This window comes from Lepus europaeus, chromosome 11, assembly GCF_033115175.1.
Source record: "Lepus europaeus isolate LE1 chromosome 11, mLepTim1.pri, whole genome shotgun sequence".
Lineage (NCBI taxonomy): Eukaryota > Metazoa > Chordata > Mammalia > Lagomorpha > Leporidae > Lepus > Lepus europaeus.
Genome location: NC_084837.1, coordinates 25,638,947 through 25,654,295, shown reverse-complemented (window position 1 = coordinate 25,654,295; position 15,349 = coordinate 25,638,947). Strand labels below are relative to the sequence as shown.

At 45.1% G+C, this 15,349-nt stretch overlaps 1 protein-coding gene across 2 annotated transcripts in view; it reads right to left on the bottom strand.

Moving 5' to 3' along the window:
* Positions 1-15,015, bottom strand: part of SOS2 (SOS Ras/Rho guanine nucleotide exchange factor 2) — a 108,166-nt gene extending 93,151 nt beyond the window's left edge. For both annotated transcript variants that reach the window (XM_062205152.1, XM_062205153.1), the window contains exon 1: positions 14,901-15,015. In XM_062205152.1, the coding sequence (XP_062061136.1) occupies positions 14,901-14,987 (87 nt within the window). In that variant the 5' untranslated portion in view covers positions 14,988-15,015. The remainder of the gene's footprint in view (positions 1-14,900) is intronic.
* Between the last annotated feature and the right edge of the window lie 334 nt (positions 15,016-15,349).

Here is a 15,349-nt window from a genome sequence, read left to right as displayed (position 1 = left end):
TCCCACCAACTCCGCTTTTGATCCAGCTTCCTGCTAATGCACTTGGGACAGCAGCGGCAAATACTTGTATCATTGCCACCCACACGGGAAAATCTGGATGGAGTTCCTACCTCCTGGTTTTGGCCTGGCCCAAAGGTTGGTCATTTAGGGAGTGAACGAGCAGATGGAAAATCTGTCTCTTCCTCTCTGGCCTTACTAATTCGGTTATGTAGTAGTTAAATTCCATAAAACAAGTAAATGCAGTAAACAGAATTCAAAGATGGGCCGGCGCCGTGGCTCAATAGGCTAATCTTCCGCTTTGCGGTGCCAGCACACTGGGTTCTAGTCCCGGTCGGGGTGCCGGATTCTGTCCCGGTTGCCCCTCTTCCAGGCCAGCTCTCTGCTGTGGCCCGGGAGGGCAGTGGAGGATGGCCCAAGTCCTTGGGCCCTGCACCCACATGGGAAACCAGGAGAAGCACCTGGCTCCTGCCTTCGGATCAGCGAGATACGCCGGCCGCAGCGGCCATTGGAGGGTGAACCAACGGCAAAAGGAAGACCTTTCTCTCTGTCTCTCTCTCTCTCACTGTCCACTCTGCCTGTCAAAAAAAAAAAAAGAATTCAAAGATGGACCCCCGAGACTCTCACCCACTTATATAAATGCCCAGCATAGTCCCCTCTCCTTAAGCATGCACAGCACCTGTGAATATGATGGGCTATCATTCCTGTAATTAGGTCACTACATGGCAAATTCCTGTGATGAAGTCACTACAGCCACTAGTCAACTGACTTTTGAGTTGATCAAAAGGGAGCCCTAGGGGCCAGCACTGTGGCGCAGTAGGTTAATCCTTCACCTGTGGCACCCGCATTCCATATGGGTACCAGTTCATGTCTCTGCTGCTCCTCTTCTGATCTAGCTCCTTGCTATGGCCTGGGAAAGCAGTGGGAAACAGCCCAAATGCTTGGGCTCCTGCACCTATGTGGAAGACCCAGAAGAAGCAAGCTCCTGGCTCCTGGCTTTGGATAGGCCCAGTTCTGGTCATTGCAGTCATTTGGCGAGTGACCCAGCAGGTGAAAGACTTTTCTTTCTGTCTCTCCCTCTCAACGTCTGTAAACTCTACTTCTCAAATAAATAAAAATCTTTAAAAAAAAAAAAAAAATGGGGGGGGGGGGTGTTGCGTGCAGTCCTGACCTAATCAGGTGAATCCTTTAAAAGTGGGTCTAGAAGTACAAGACAAGAAGTAGCAATTTATGCATTTCTGTCAACCTTGAAGAAGGAAAATGACCTGCAATGCTGAGGGCTGTTTAGCAAGGAATGGCGGCAGCCTTTGGGAACTGAGGGTATCAATCCTGTAACTGAAAGGAAATGAATTCTTTCAATAATCTTATGATTATTCAGCTTGGGAGGAGAAATCAAGACTCAAATGAGAGACCAAAGCCTCAAACAAAATCTTGATTTCAGACTTGTAAGATGCCAACAGAAAACCTAGCTAGGCAGTTCCAAGACTTCTGACCTACAGAAACTGTGAGATATAAATGGGTATTGTATTAAGCCACTATGTCTATGATAATTTGTTATCCATCCAATACAATAAGCTAGAACTGTAGCTCCAAGGACTCAATAAAAATATATTTAAGAACGAGATATGGGGCCAGCGATGTGGCGTAGTGGGTTAAGCCACCACCTGCAGTGCTGGCGTCCCATATGGGCACGGGTTCAAGACCTGGCTGCTCCACTTCTGATCCAGCTCCCTGTTAATGCACGTGGGAAAGCATCAGAAGAGGCCCAAGTGCTTGGACACCTGTGCCCATGTGGGAGACCCGGAAGAAGCTCCTGGCTCCCGGCTTCCACTTGGCCCAGTCCTAGCTGTTGTGGCCATTTAGGAAGTGAACCAGCACATGGAAGACCTATCTTGCTTTGTCTCTTCCTCTCTCTATATATAACTTGGCCTTTCAAATAAAAAAAATAAATCTTAAAAAAAAAAGGCTGAGATAAATTAAAAAGGCATTTTATCAATATATATTGTATTGGTCACAGTGTAATGAAATTAATATTATTTTTATCATCCAATTTTTTTGGATACACTGAATTAAACAAAGGACCTCTAAGTAAAAAAGTTAAAAAAGTAAGCTATAGTTATTATTTTATAAGTCCTAGAAAAGCCAACAAATGAAAAAGCAAATAACTCTAAAAACCAGGTAATTAATTATTTTCCAACTTAGGTGATTTCCAACTTCTTGCTTTAAACAAAATTAAAGGAGAACCTAATTAAGTTGCTGGTTAAGAAATCAGCAAAAGCAAACTTTGATGACATATACTATGTAATTTGAAACAGTCATAATTTGAAGTTAAAAACTGGATTTGGTATCTTTAAATGTTTCTTCTATTTATGTAACAAAAGTTCTTAGGATTTACATCTATAAAAATGAAAAACAGGAAAACAACTGATGCTAAAACCTGATTTACTTGAGCAAGACCCTATCTCATTATAACAATAAATAATATTTGCTCATGAAACATGAACTAATTTAAAAATCATACAGAGTTATACAGATATTATTGAGATATGCATATTCAATATTCACATGATTCTAGGGGAAATTTTTAAAAATTCAACATTAGACTTTTTATTCTTATAAGAAGTACAAATACAAAGGAGAGATAAAAGACTTTTAAACACACACACACACACACATATATATATATATAATACACATTTATGTGAGGGAAGTGGAAAGAAAAGGTCACAGGAATAAAAAGTAAAATTATTAACTGTTAAAGAAGCACTCTGACATGTATCTTTAGAGATTTTTATTTATTTGAAAGGCAGAGTTACAGAGAGAGAGAGAGACAGAGAAAGGGAAAGAGCTTCTATCAACTGGTTCATTCCCAACATGGCCACAATGGCTGGGGCTGAGCCAGGTCATAGCCAGGAGCCTGGAACTGGCATCTTGGATGGCAAGGGCCCAAGTGCCTGCACCATCTTCTGCTGCTTCTCCAGGCACATTAATAGAGAGCTAGAACAGTACTGGAGCAGCTGGAACTTGAACCTGCACTCATATGGGATACTGCTCTTGGAGGTGGCAGTTTAAGCCCCTCTACCAGAAGGCAGGCCCCAACGTGTGCATTTTAAAAGGATGGCAGGTATAACACTATTTGGGTATTTAGATTGCATTACATACACTTAAAAGACTGATGGAGGGGTCAAGGTTGTGGCATACTGGTTTAAGCCTCCATTTGCGATGCCAGCATCCCACATGGGTGCCATTTCAAGTCCCAGCTGTTCTGTTTCCAATCCAGCTTCCTGCTAATGTACCTGGGAAAGTAGCAGAAAGATGGCCCAAGTACCCCTGCACCCATGTTGGAAACCCAGATGAAGCTCCTGGTTTCAGCCTGGTCCAACCTTGGCCACTGTGGCCATCTAAGAATTAAACAAGTAGATGGAAGATCTCTGTGTGTGTATATCTCTGCCTGTCAAATAAATAAATAAATCTTAAAAAAAAAAAGACTGAGAGAAACGTTTTACAACTTCACTATTTATAACACATACAAAATCATCCTCTGAAAGTATTTATAATGAAACAATGAAAATTGTTAGATATCAACGGAAAAACATGCAACTTTTGTGAAATTCTTTGGGGGATACGCAAGGAAAGAAATTAGAAAATTTCTACTTGAGGAGAAAGAACAGAGAAGCTGCAATGTGTGGTATGAGAGAGAAGGAAAGGATGATAACTAGGTTGCTGGCTCAGGAACTGGGTATACCATTTATCCTGGAGATGTAGGTTTTTGGGAGAAAATAAGAAGTCTGGGTTATGTTGTGAATACCTGTGAACATCCCCATGGAACTCTCCAAAAAACAAGAGGAATGTAGCAGTTTTAGATAGACTTCACGGAAAGGTCTCTCCAGGAAGTTTTACTATAGGGGCCGGCGCTGTGGCATAGCCTTACCTGCTGCCTGCAGTGCCAACATCCCAGATGGGTGCTGGTTTGAGTCTCGGCTGCTCCACTTCTGATCCAGCTCTCTGTTATGGCCTGAGAAAGCAGCAGATGACCCCAGTCCCTGGACCCCTGCACCCAACCTACATGAGAGTTCCAGAAGAAACTCCTGGCTCCTGGCTTCGGATCGGCCCAGATCCAGCAGTTGCAGCCATTTGGGAAGTGAATCAGCAGATGGAAGACCTCTCTCTCTGTGCCTCTGCCTCTCTGTAACTCTGCTTTTCAAATAAATAAATAAAAATCTTAAAAAAAAAAAAAAAGACATTTAACTATAAAGGTTCAAATGACTTTAAAGGGCGAGTTAGGTGATTATCTAGGGAAGGGTGCTGCCGGCAGGAGATACATCATCTACAAAGTTGTGAGACTAGGAACAAGGAAGCCAGTAAAAGGCAGGAGTAGCCGGCACTGTGGCTCAACAGGCTAATCCTCCGCCTTCACCGGGTTCTAGTCCCGGTCGGGGCACCGATCCTGTCCCGGTTGCCCCTCTTCCAGGCCAGCTCTCTGCTGTGGCCAGGGAGTGCAGTGGAGGATGGCCCAAGTGCTTGGGTCCTGCACCCCATGGGAGACCAGGATAAGCACCTGGCTCCTGCCATCGGAACAGCGCGGTGCGCCGGCCGCAGCGTGCTACCGCGGCGGCCATTAGAGGGTGAACCAACGGCAAAGGCAGACCTTTCTCTCTGTCTCTCTCTCTCTCACTGTCCACTCTGCCTGTCAAAAATAAAAAAAAAAAAAAAAAAAAGAAAGAAAAAAGGCAGGAGTAGACCAGACAAAAAAGGGTAGTAAATAAAGTAAGAGCATTACAAGGCATGAGGGACAGCACCAGAACATACAAGAGCTAGCCACTGAAAGGACTTTTTTTTTTTTTTCCTTTTTGACAGGCAGAGTGGATAGTGAGAGAGAGAGACAGAGAGAAAGGTCTTCCTTTGCCGTTGGTTCACCCTCCAATGGCCGCTGCGGCCGGCGCATCTCGCTGATCCGAAGGCAGGAGCCAGGTGCTTCTCCTGGTCTCCCATGGGGTGCAGGGCCCAAGCACTTGGGCCATCCTCCACTGCACTCCCGGGCCATAGCAGAGAGCTGGCCTGGAAGAGGGGCAACTGGGATAGAATCCGGCGCCCCAACAGGGACTAGAACCCAGTGTGCCAGCACCACAAGGTGGAGGATTAGCCTGTTAAGCCACGGCGCCGGCCAAGGACTTTTTTTTTTAAAGATTTATTTACTTGAAAGTCAGAGTTACATAGAGAGAAGGAGAGGCAGAGAGAGAAAGAGAGAGAGAGGTCTTCCATCCGCTTGCTCATTGGCCACAATGGCTGGAGCTGCACCGATCAGGAGCCAGGATCCAGGAGCTTCTTCTGGGTCTCCCATGTGGGTGCAGGGGCCTAAAGACTTGGGCCATCTTCCACTGCTTTCCCAGGCCATAGCAGAGAGCTGGATCGGAAGTGGAGCAGCCAGGTCTCAAACCGGCACCCATATGGGATGCCGGCGCTTCAGGCCAGGGCATTAATCTGCTGCACTACAGCGCCGGCCCAAGGACTTTGACTTTCATTCAAAGAAGCACTGAGTTCTTAAGAAGAGAGACACAACTCACTTTACTGTGTTGAGAGGAGATGGAATGGAGCAAAAGTAGGAGAGAGGAGAACAACAAAGCAGCTGTCTCAATACTCTAGGAAATTGATGATGACTTGGCTCCAGGTGATAGAAGTGGAAAAGTACAAAATGGTGTCTGAATATAGTTATAATGTGAAGTAGAGCTGAAAGGATTCGCTGACAGATTAGAAGTGTGACATGAAAAAAAGAATTAAAGCATAGCTACAGATTTTCAGTTTGGGCTGGCATTGTGGCACAGCGGGTTAAGTGGCTGCTTGGGTTACCCAGATCCCATATCAAGTGCCTGAGGTCAAGCACTGTGTCAGGTTCCAATCCAGCTTCCTGCTAATGTACACCATGTACATTACGTACATTAATGTACACTTCATTCCCTGCTACCCATGTGGAAGACCCCAATGGAGTTCCTGACTGCTGACTTGAGCCTGTCCCAGCCCCATTAGGGCAGTAAACTAGCAGATGGAAGATAATTTCTCTCTATCTCAATCTGCCTTTCAAATAAATTAAAAGTAAATAAATAAACTTTAGAAAGACTTTTAGTTTGAGCAACTAGAAGGATGAATAGCCTCTTACTGATAAGGGAACCACTACAAAAGGAGCAAGTTTTGGGGGAAGGAGGGATGTCATTATTAGTTGAGATATCTAGCATGTCTATGTGGAAGCATTCAGAAAAAGACAAACATCCCAATGTAGGAGAGATCTGAGCCAGAATACAAATTTGGAAATCATCAGGTACAGATGATACGTGAAACAGGCAGAGTAGAATCTCTAGGAGAATGAGTGTAACTAGAAGTCTAAAAACTAAGCTCTGGGAGGTCAGAATGAGGTGATTGGGAAAATAAGGAGGAACAATGAAAGGAGAAGACCTAAAAGAAAATGCAGAGAAAACCAGGAGAGTCTGGTGTTCTGAAAGCCAAATGAGGAAAGGATTTCAAGGAGGAAGAGATCAACTGTAACGTGCCACTAAGAAGTCGATTTAAAAACTACAATAGTGCTTCGGAAAGGAAGAGATACTGTTTTGAGTTTACAAAATCATTTAATGTAGTGGGGTATAGAAAACTACTTGAACTAATACTAGTGCTCATATATCCAGATCTTACTGGTATTTACACTGTGTTGCTTCACTCCTACACAATAACATATGAATTACTGACTGCATTATACAATTCAAAAGCTTACTACTTACTATCATGTTTTTATGTAAAAGAAGAAAAGAATTTCAGGTTGTTAATTTTTAACATTTCTATATCACATAATGCTAAATCCATTAGTCCCATTAAAATCCCTTGCTGATCCAAATATGCAGGCTAACAGAGGAAATAATCAAAGTACTATTCCCTTGAACAAGAGGCTATGGTTAATATAAAAGACATATATTTGATTTATGTCAAGTGGTAATATAGGTAATGCTTTGGCTACTCAGCATAAAACACTTTAATGGAATATTACTGCTCCAAATATACCATACCAAAATTAAACTGAAAATAGAAGACAACTACTAAATCATAGCTGACAGGGAGCCAACTGCAGCAAGTTAAAACGCATTCCTAATGCTCATCCAGTACTGGCTGAACCCCTTGAGTCAGTTTGGGTCATTATTAGTTTGGAGTAATTCCAAATGACTCCCTCGAGTTCTACTGTTACATTTAGTGGCTTTAAGAAATCCAGATCTGGCCTTATGTCAAAACAAAAACAAAAATAAAAAAAAAATCATAGGATGTCTTACTAGTTTCTTGTTTATGATATTTCTAAACACAATTCTGATCAGGTTAATCTAATTACTTCGGTGTATAAATGATAACTCCACAGTAAGTACTTCTTATTCTCAATTAGAGACACTAACTAGGTCTACCTATATATAGTCTACCACAGTGGCCTTATCTCCTTTTTTTGGTTTGTTTTTTAAAAACAAGTCCTGTTCCTATCCTTCCTCTGTTCAGATTCTCTCCCTTTCTCTTGTTAATTCCAACTGACCTTTCAGATAATTGTTTACTTCTTTTTCAATCTCTCCCAGGCCTCTGCCACAGCCATGTAGGATGAAAGCTTGTGACAGTAAGGGCCATGCTAGGCCTTCATGACCAAGAACAGACACTAGACACTAAGTAATTTATTTTAATATATCCTCCAGAACTCAGTACATCTTAAAGAAGGCTTCTTTGACTCCATTATGCACCAGTGACATTAATTTTATTTTCTCAAATCACCCTATACTTTTCTTGTTGGCCCAAGGAAAGATCTCCTGTCATTTTGGGACCAGCACTGTAGCACAGTAAGCTAAGCCTCCGTCTGCCATGCCGGCGTGCCGGTTCATGTTCCAGCTACTCCTCTTCTGATCCAGCACTCTGAGATGGCCTAGGAAAGCAGTAGAAGATGGCCCAAACGCTTGGTCCCCTTCGCCCACGTGGGAGACCCAGAAGAAGCTCCTGGCCCCTGGCTTCGGATTGGCTTAGCTCTGACTGTTGCGTCCATTTGGGAAGTGAACAAGCAGATGGAAGACCTTTCTCACTGTCTCTCCCTCTTTCTGTCTATAAGTCTACCTCTAAAATAAATAAATAAAACCTTAAAAAAAAAAAAAAAAAGATCCTGTGCCATTTTCTAAAACAACCTTCTGAGACCCAGGCACAAAGGCAGAAACATGGGGCTGATGTTGTGGTGTAGTGGGTCAAGCTGCCATCTGCAGCACCAGCATCCCATATGGGAGTTAGTTCAAGTCTGGCTGCTCTACTTCCAATCCACCTCCCTGCTAATGTGCCTGGGAAAAAGCAGAGGATGGCCCAAGTACTTGGGCCCCTGCACCCACGTGGGAAACCCAGATGAAGCTCCTTTCTCATGGCTTCAGCCTGGCCCAGGCATGGTGGTTGTCATCTGGAGAGTGAACCAGCAGGTGGAAGATCTCTCTCCTCTCTCTGTCTCTCCCTATCTCTCTGTAACTCTTTCAAATAAATAAATAATTCTTAAAAAAAAGAAAAGGAATTTAAAAAAAAAGGCAGAAACACCAAACCACATCAGATTTTACATACGCGTTTCTGAATCAAAGCTCCTAGTTTTTCTTTGCCATAGGCTGCTATTAATTAATCCAGACATTCTCTCACATCTCTTGCCTTTTAGATAGCTATCTACCAGCAAATTATCATGGGATGGAGAGATTCATATTTAACCTGAATCAAGTTAGACTCAGTAACAAAGCAACTCAACCAATTCTTTCTGGTTCTCTCTGACATTTCCAACTACAGATGGTAAGACAACAGACATTTTCTTTTCCATGGATAGCTTGGTTCAGAACACTTACAGAAAGGACATCTACAAAGGAAGGATCAGGGATTGAAAAATCTGATAAAATTATTTTCAAATAGAGTGGGTATTTAACATAGCATTGAAGACACTCGTGTCCTGCACTAGAGTACGTGAGTTCAATTCTGGGCTTCAGCTCCAGACTCCAGCTTTCCAACAATGCAGATCCTAGGAGGCATTGGTGATGGTTCAAGTGATAAGATTTCTGCCACCATGTGAGAGGCCAGGATTGAGTTCCTGACTTTGGGAGCTCCCGAGAAATGAGCCAGGAGCTTCATCGGGGTCTCCCACGTGGGTGCTGGGGCCCAAATACTTGGGCCATCTTCTGCCACCTTCCAAGGCCATTAACAGGGAGGAAGACCGGAAATGGAGCAGCTGGAACAAGAATCGGCGCCCATATGGGATGCCAGTGTCACAGGTGACAGCTTTACCTGCTATGCCACAATGCCGGCCCCCACTCTGTATGTTTTTAAATGCCTACGTGAGGTTGTGCTTTATAAATAAAGAACAAATAAGCAAAAAGGTAAATAACAATACATTTTTTTTTTTTTGAGAGGCAGAGTGGATAGTGAGAGAGAGAGAGAGACAGAGAGAAAGGTCTTCCTTTGCCTTTGGTTCACCCTCCAATGGCCGCTGCGGCCGGCGCATCTCGCTGATCCGAAGGCAGGAGCCAGGTGCTTCTCCTGGTCTCCCATGGGGTGCAGGGCCCAAGCACTTGGGCCATCTCCACTGCCTTCCCGGGCCATAGCACAGAGCTGGCCTGGAAGAGGGGCAACTGGGATAGAATCTGGCGCCCCAACCAGGACTAGAACCCGGTGTGCCGGTGCCAGAAGGCAGAGGATTAGCCTGTTGAGCCATGGCGCCAGCCTAGAACAATACCTTTCTATTTCCAAAAGTATTTTGCCATAAATCTAATTTTTCAACTTTTGTGTTTCTACATAGTGAAATGAATACTCACTGTTTTTGAAAAAAACCCTTGCATTTTCAACACCAACAATGGTGCTTTGAAAAATAAATACATATTCATAGAGACATGCACACATGAGCAAACATACACATGGGAAATTCAAAAAGTTCATGGAAAATGAATAAACCGTAAGTTTATTTTTGTGCAAAAAATTTCTGATGGATGGGCATTTGGCATAGCAGTTAAGATACCACTGGGATAACTGTATTTTATATCAGAGTACCTGGTTTAAGTCTTGGCTACTCAGCTTCTAATCCAGCTTCCTTCTAATGTGCATCCTGGGAGGTGGCAAATGATGGCTAAAATACTTAGATCTTTGCTACCTATGCTGGTGGCCCAGATTGGGTTCCAAGCACCTAGCTTTAGGCTGGCCCAACACTGGCTGTTGCAGGTACTTTTGTGGGAATTAGCTAATGAATGGAAGGTCTCTCTCAATCTCTGTCACTCTTTTTTGTTTTAAAGATTTATTTATTTATTTGAAAGGCAGAGTTACAGAGAGGGAGGAAGAGGCGGAGAGATAGAGGTCCATCCGCTGATTCACTCCCCAAATGGCTGCGACAACCAGGGTCAGGCCAGGACAAAGCCAGGAACCAAGAACTACATCCAAATCTGCCACAAGGCCACAGGGACCCAAAGACGTGGGTCATTTTCTGATGCTTTCCCAGGTGCATCAACAGGCAGCTGGACAGGAAGCAGAGCAGCTGGGACACAAACTGGTGCCCATATGGGATATCAGCAACATGGGCTACAGCTTAACTTGCTATATACCACAATGCTGACCCCTACTCTTTTTTAAAATATACATATATATTTATTTATTGACCCGAAAGGCAGAGTTACAGAGAAGCAGAGGCAGAGACAGAGAAGGTCCTCCATCCACTGGTTCACTTCGCAAATGGCTGCAACAGCTGGAGCTGGGCTGATCTGAAGCCAGGAGCTAGGAGATTCTCCTGGGTCCCCCACGCAAGTTAGGGGCCCAAGGAGTTGGGCCATCTTCTACTGCTTTCCCAGTCCAAAGCAGAGAGTTGGATTGGAAGTAGAGCAGCTGGGACTCAAACTGATGCCAACATAGGATACCAGCACTGCAGGCAGCAGCTTTATATGCTACGCCACAGCACTGGCCCCTCACTCTGTCTTTAAAATACAATGGCCAGGCCAGCGCCGTGGCTTAACAGGCTAATCCTCCGCCTTGCGGCGCCGGCACACCAGGTTCTAGTCCTGGTTGGGGCACCGGATTCTGTCCCGGTTGCCCCTCTTCCAGGCCAGCTCTCTGCTGTGGCCCGGGAAGGCAGTGGAGGATGGCCCAAGTGCTTGGGCCCTGCACCCACATGGGAGACCAGGAGAAGCACCTGGCTCCTGCCTTCGGATCAGCGCGGTGCACTGGCCGCAGCGTGCCGGCCATGGAGGCCATTGGAGGGTGAACCAACGGCAAAGGAAGACCTTTCTCTCTGTCTGTCTCTCTCACTGTCCACTCTGCCTGTCAAAAAAATATTTTTTTTAATACAATGAAAAATAAGAACCTTCTAAAAAGTATTTAAAAAAACTTTTAAAATCCATGCACAGTTTTTTCATACTATGCATCTTCCATGAACTCAAGACCAACCAGGTCTCCCATGTGGGTAGCAAGGACTCAGGCACTTGAGCTATACTCTTCTGCTTTCCTGCCACATTAATAGGGAACTGGATCGGAAACAGAACAGCCCTAGGTGCTACAACATGGGATGCTGGATTATAATTGGCACCTTAACCCACTGGGACACAACACTGGCTCCCAAAACTTACTCTTTTATGTTCTTGCAGGAAGTTAACTAATTTTGTATCTAACCTAACAATCTGAGCTCAGTACTCTTTTATTAAATTGTCTATAAATACTTACCTCCTCAAAGTTTCTCATGAGCAGCTTTGACATTTACTAGTTCTCTAAGTAATGGGTTGAATCAAAACCAATGACACGTGTCCATTGACATTTGCACAAAAGTCATGATTTTACCTTTCTGAAAGTTGTATTTTAACAATTTCAGAGACACTGCATTATGTCACAGTGGGTTAAATCTCAGCTTGTGATAACAGCATTGCATACTGGAGCACCAATTTGAGTCCCAGCTGCACTGCCTCAAATCCATGACCCTGCTTAGACACCTTGGAAGACAGCAAAAGATGGCCCAAGTATTTGAGCCCTTTCACCATGTGGGAGACCAGGATGGAGTTCATGGCTCTTGACTTCATTCTGTCCCAGCCTCAGCCATTGCATACATTTAGGGAGTGAACCAGCAGATGGAAGATCTCTTTCTCTCTCTGTCCCTCTCTCTCTCTCTCTGTCATTCTGTATTTCAAAAAATATATATATATTTTGGAGGTTTCACCAAGACGCCCAAGTGGACTAACTTGATAGAGTCAATTAAACTGCATTATTCCACACACACATAAATACTCCTTACAGAACTTGGAACTCAGAAATACTATTTCATTTTCAGGAAGCAAAACATCATAATTTAGAATTTTCAGTCTAGGTGGTAAACACCTTTAAACGAGGGCCTTTACTTTTTAAAATCCACCTTTGTATTCTTAAGATCCAGTATGATATCTTAAGAACCTAAAATGTGTTCAGTAAACATTAAATGAATCAAAGAAGCTGGAATACACCACATGTTCCATAGTAACACCAACAAAAGAAGAAAAATATTACAGTAAAATCCTGGTAGGTTTATATAGCTAGTCAACTGCAGAAAGGAAGCGCAATTCTAGATGCTTGAAATGTAAAGGCAGTCTCCCCAGAAGTGGCAGAAATCCTCATTGTACAAAGACATGGCTACAGACACCACAATTTGAAATTTTCAGCAAAAGAAGAATGAACTTCGAGTCCCTTAAGAGCTACAACTTGGGGCTGGCGCTGTGGCGCAGTGGGTTAAAGCTGTGGCCTGAAGCACCAGCATCCCATATGGGCGCTGGTTCTAATCCCATCCAGCACTCTGCAATGGCCTGGGAAAGCAGTGGAGGATGACCCAAGTCCTTGGGCCCCTGCACCCACGTGGGAGAGCTGGAAGAAGCTCCTGACTCCTGGCTTCGGATCAACGCAGCTCCAGCCGTTGTGGCCATCTGGGGAGTGAACCAGCAGATGGAAGACCTCTTTCTCTCTCTACCTCTCTCTGTAACTCTTTCAAATAAATAAAATAAATCTTTAAAAAAAAAGAAAAAAGAGCTACAACTCTTAGCAGACACTACAAACCCATATATTGTAATGTCTCCAACACCACAAAACGACATAATCCAGATTACTCTGACCAAAAATTTTCCAAAAACATAAAAAATGCACCTAGTTCTATAAGAGCAAGTTAATAAGCTAATAATTGTTTTTTGTATTTGCCTCAAAAGACTAAACTTTCTTAGATGTATTTATTTCTTAGGCATAGACAATACCATAAATGTAGCATATGACAACATAGTATCCACGTAAGGTACCTATATTCCAGGAAACAAGTAGGACATACAAACGCAAAGTAACAGCACCAAAGCAATGTACTAGGATGGGATGCTAGCCCTAGCTTTGATTCCAGCTCAATCTGAAAAATTAATCTGTATCAGTACATGAAGAATTATTAGAGTCAAAGCTATCTAGTAAGTAAATCATGCAACACCCACTCCAATGCCATTTGCTACCAGAAAGTACTAACGGTATACACCTGTGTCCCTACGTTACCCCTAAGGCCTGCCTGACAACGGCACTCAGACTTCTGTGTGGCAGCAGGGCTAATTAACATCTAAGCATTTCCCTCTTTTTAATTTAGGCCAGGTTTCATTATCACTACTCAGCACACTTTCCATTTCTTTCCCTTTCTGTACAGAACTGGGCTGTACATGGAAGAAAAGCCAATTTAATGTCCCGCTAACAGCGAAATAACTCTCGAGCCCCCTCAGTCACCTCCACCAAGTTTCTCTAAAAACACAGGACTTGGTGTTTGCTCCACGAGAAGCAACAACATGTCTTTGTGAGAAGGAAAATCTGAAACTTCAAATGCATGAGGACAATGTTTTTACTTTTAAAACACATGTCTTTCATTTATGAAACTTAATGCGCAAAGACTTATTTTCCAAGCGCTTTTACGTTTTTATTAATATTCCTTCTTACTTGGCACAGAAGGCAGAAGGGACTAAGTTTGCATCAAGGGCAAAGGGAGCCCACGTTCAGCTGCCATTTACGGCTTTCCAATGTGCTTGGACCTCAAGAAGGATTTCTTATAAAAACAACCGTGTGATTTGTAAATAAATTCACACAGGAAGCCTGACACAGCGGCCTCCGGGAGAGATGCGCCCTAGCAATGCACTCAAACTTCAAAAATGGATTTCGATGAGCTTGCCCCTGGTTTGTTCCTTAAAATCCCTCCATCGCACCTAGGGAAGACACGCACGGAATTCTTTAAGGGAAATCTTCTATAAGACACCTTTGGCAGGAAGCGGGAGGCGCTTTAAGTTCACCTTGAGAGCTGCAAAGGTGAGAATCCTGACTCACTGACATTCACACACGGGCTAAAGAGCCCGATTACCAGAAAACCAAAAAAAAAAAAAAAAAAAAAAAGTGCTGCAGTGGGACCCTTTGACCAGCACACTGCCTACGGGGGCTGCCCCCCAAAGTCATTACCCCGCCCCAAAATGTGTTTTTGTTTCAGAAACTGTCTGAATGCCAGCGGGACCTTCTCGTGCCGAATCCAGCCCGAGGACAACAAATTGGTCAACGGCGGAAGCTGCCTTTCGAAACGACTGCAACATGAAATCCAGTTTTATGATCATAACAAAACCTTCCTTCCGGGATCAGGCAAAAAAAAAAAAAAAAAGAAAAACACAACTTGAGAAAAGGTCCTTCTGGATGCAACAGGCAATCGTGAGCCTCCCGTCGCCAGCCAAAAACACACAGCTCGGCCCCGGGGGTCCCGAGCCCTCGGAGGACGAGCTGCGCCCCGGTAGACCCTCCGGGGACCCCCCGGGCCGGGCACCTCGGCCGCCCGCCCCGCCGATGCAGCCCGCGGCCGCCCCGGCCCTTCCCGCGGCCGTCCCGGCCCCAGCACTGACCTTCCGCAGGGCCGGGACCAACAATCCCCGCCATTTCGGGCTGTTCTCTTCGCTGAAGAACTCGTACAGCTGCGGCGCCTGCTGCATGGCCCCGGCAGCAGCGCCTCCGCATCGGGGGGCGGCCCGCGGGCCGCGCCGGGCCGACGGCCTGACAGGCAGGGCACGGGCCGCCTCGCCTCGCCGGCGGCCGCCGCCTGCCGCCCGGGCCCAGGCGGCTGGGAGGCGGCGCCGGCGGGCGGGCGGGCGGGGACCCGGGGACGGCTTCCTCGGCCCGGGCGGCCCCGGTGCGGCGCGGCTCCCTCAGAGGAAGCGCCGCGGCCCGCGAGCCCGGGCGACCCCCGGTGGCGACCTCCTTTCGCCGCGGCGCTGGCCGGCTTCTCGGGCGGCTCCTCCTCCTTTGTCTGGGTCCGAAGCCCCGAAGCTTTCAGCCGGCCTCGCCCCCGCCCTGA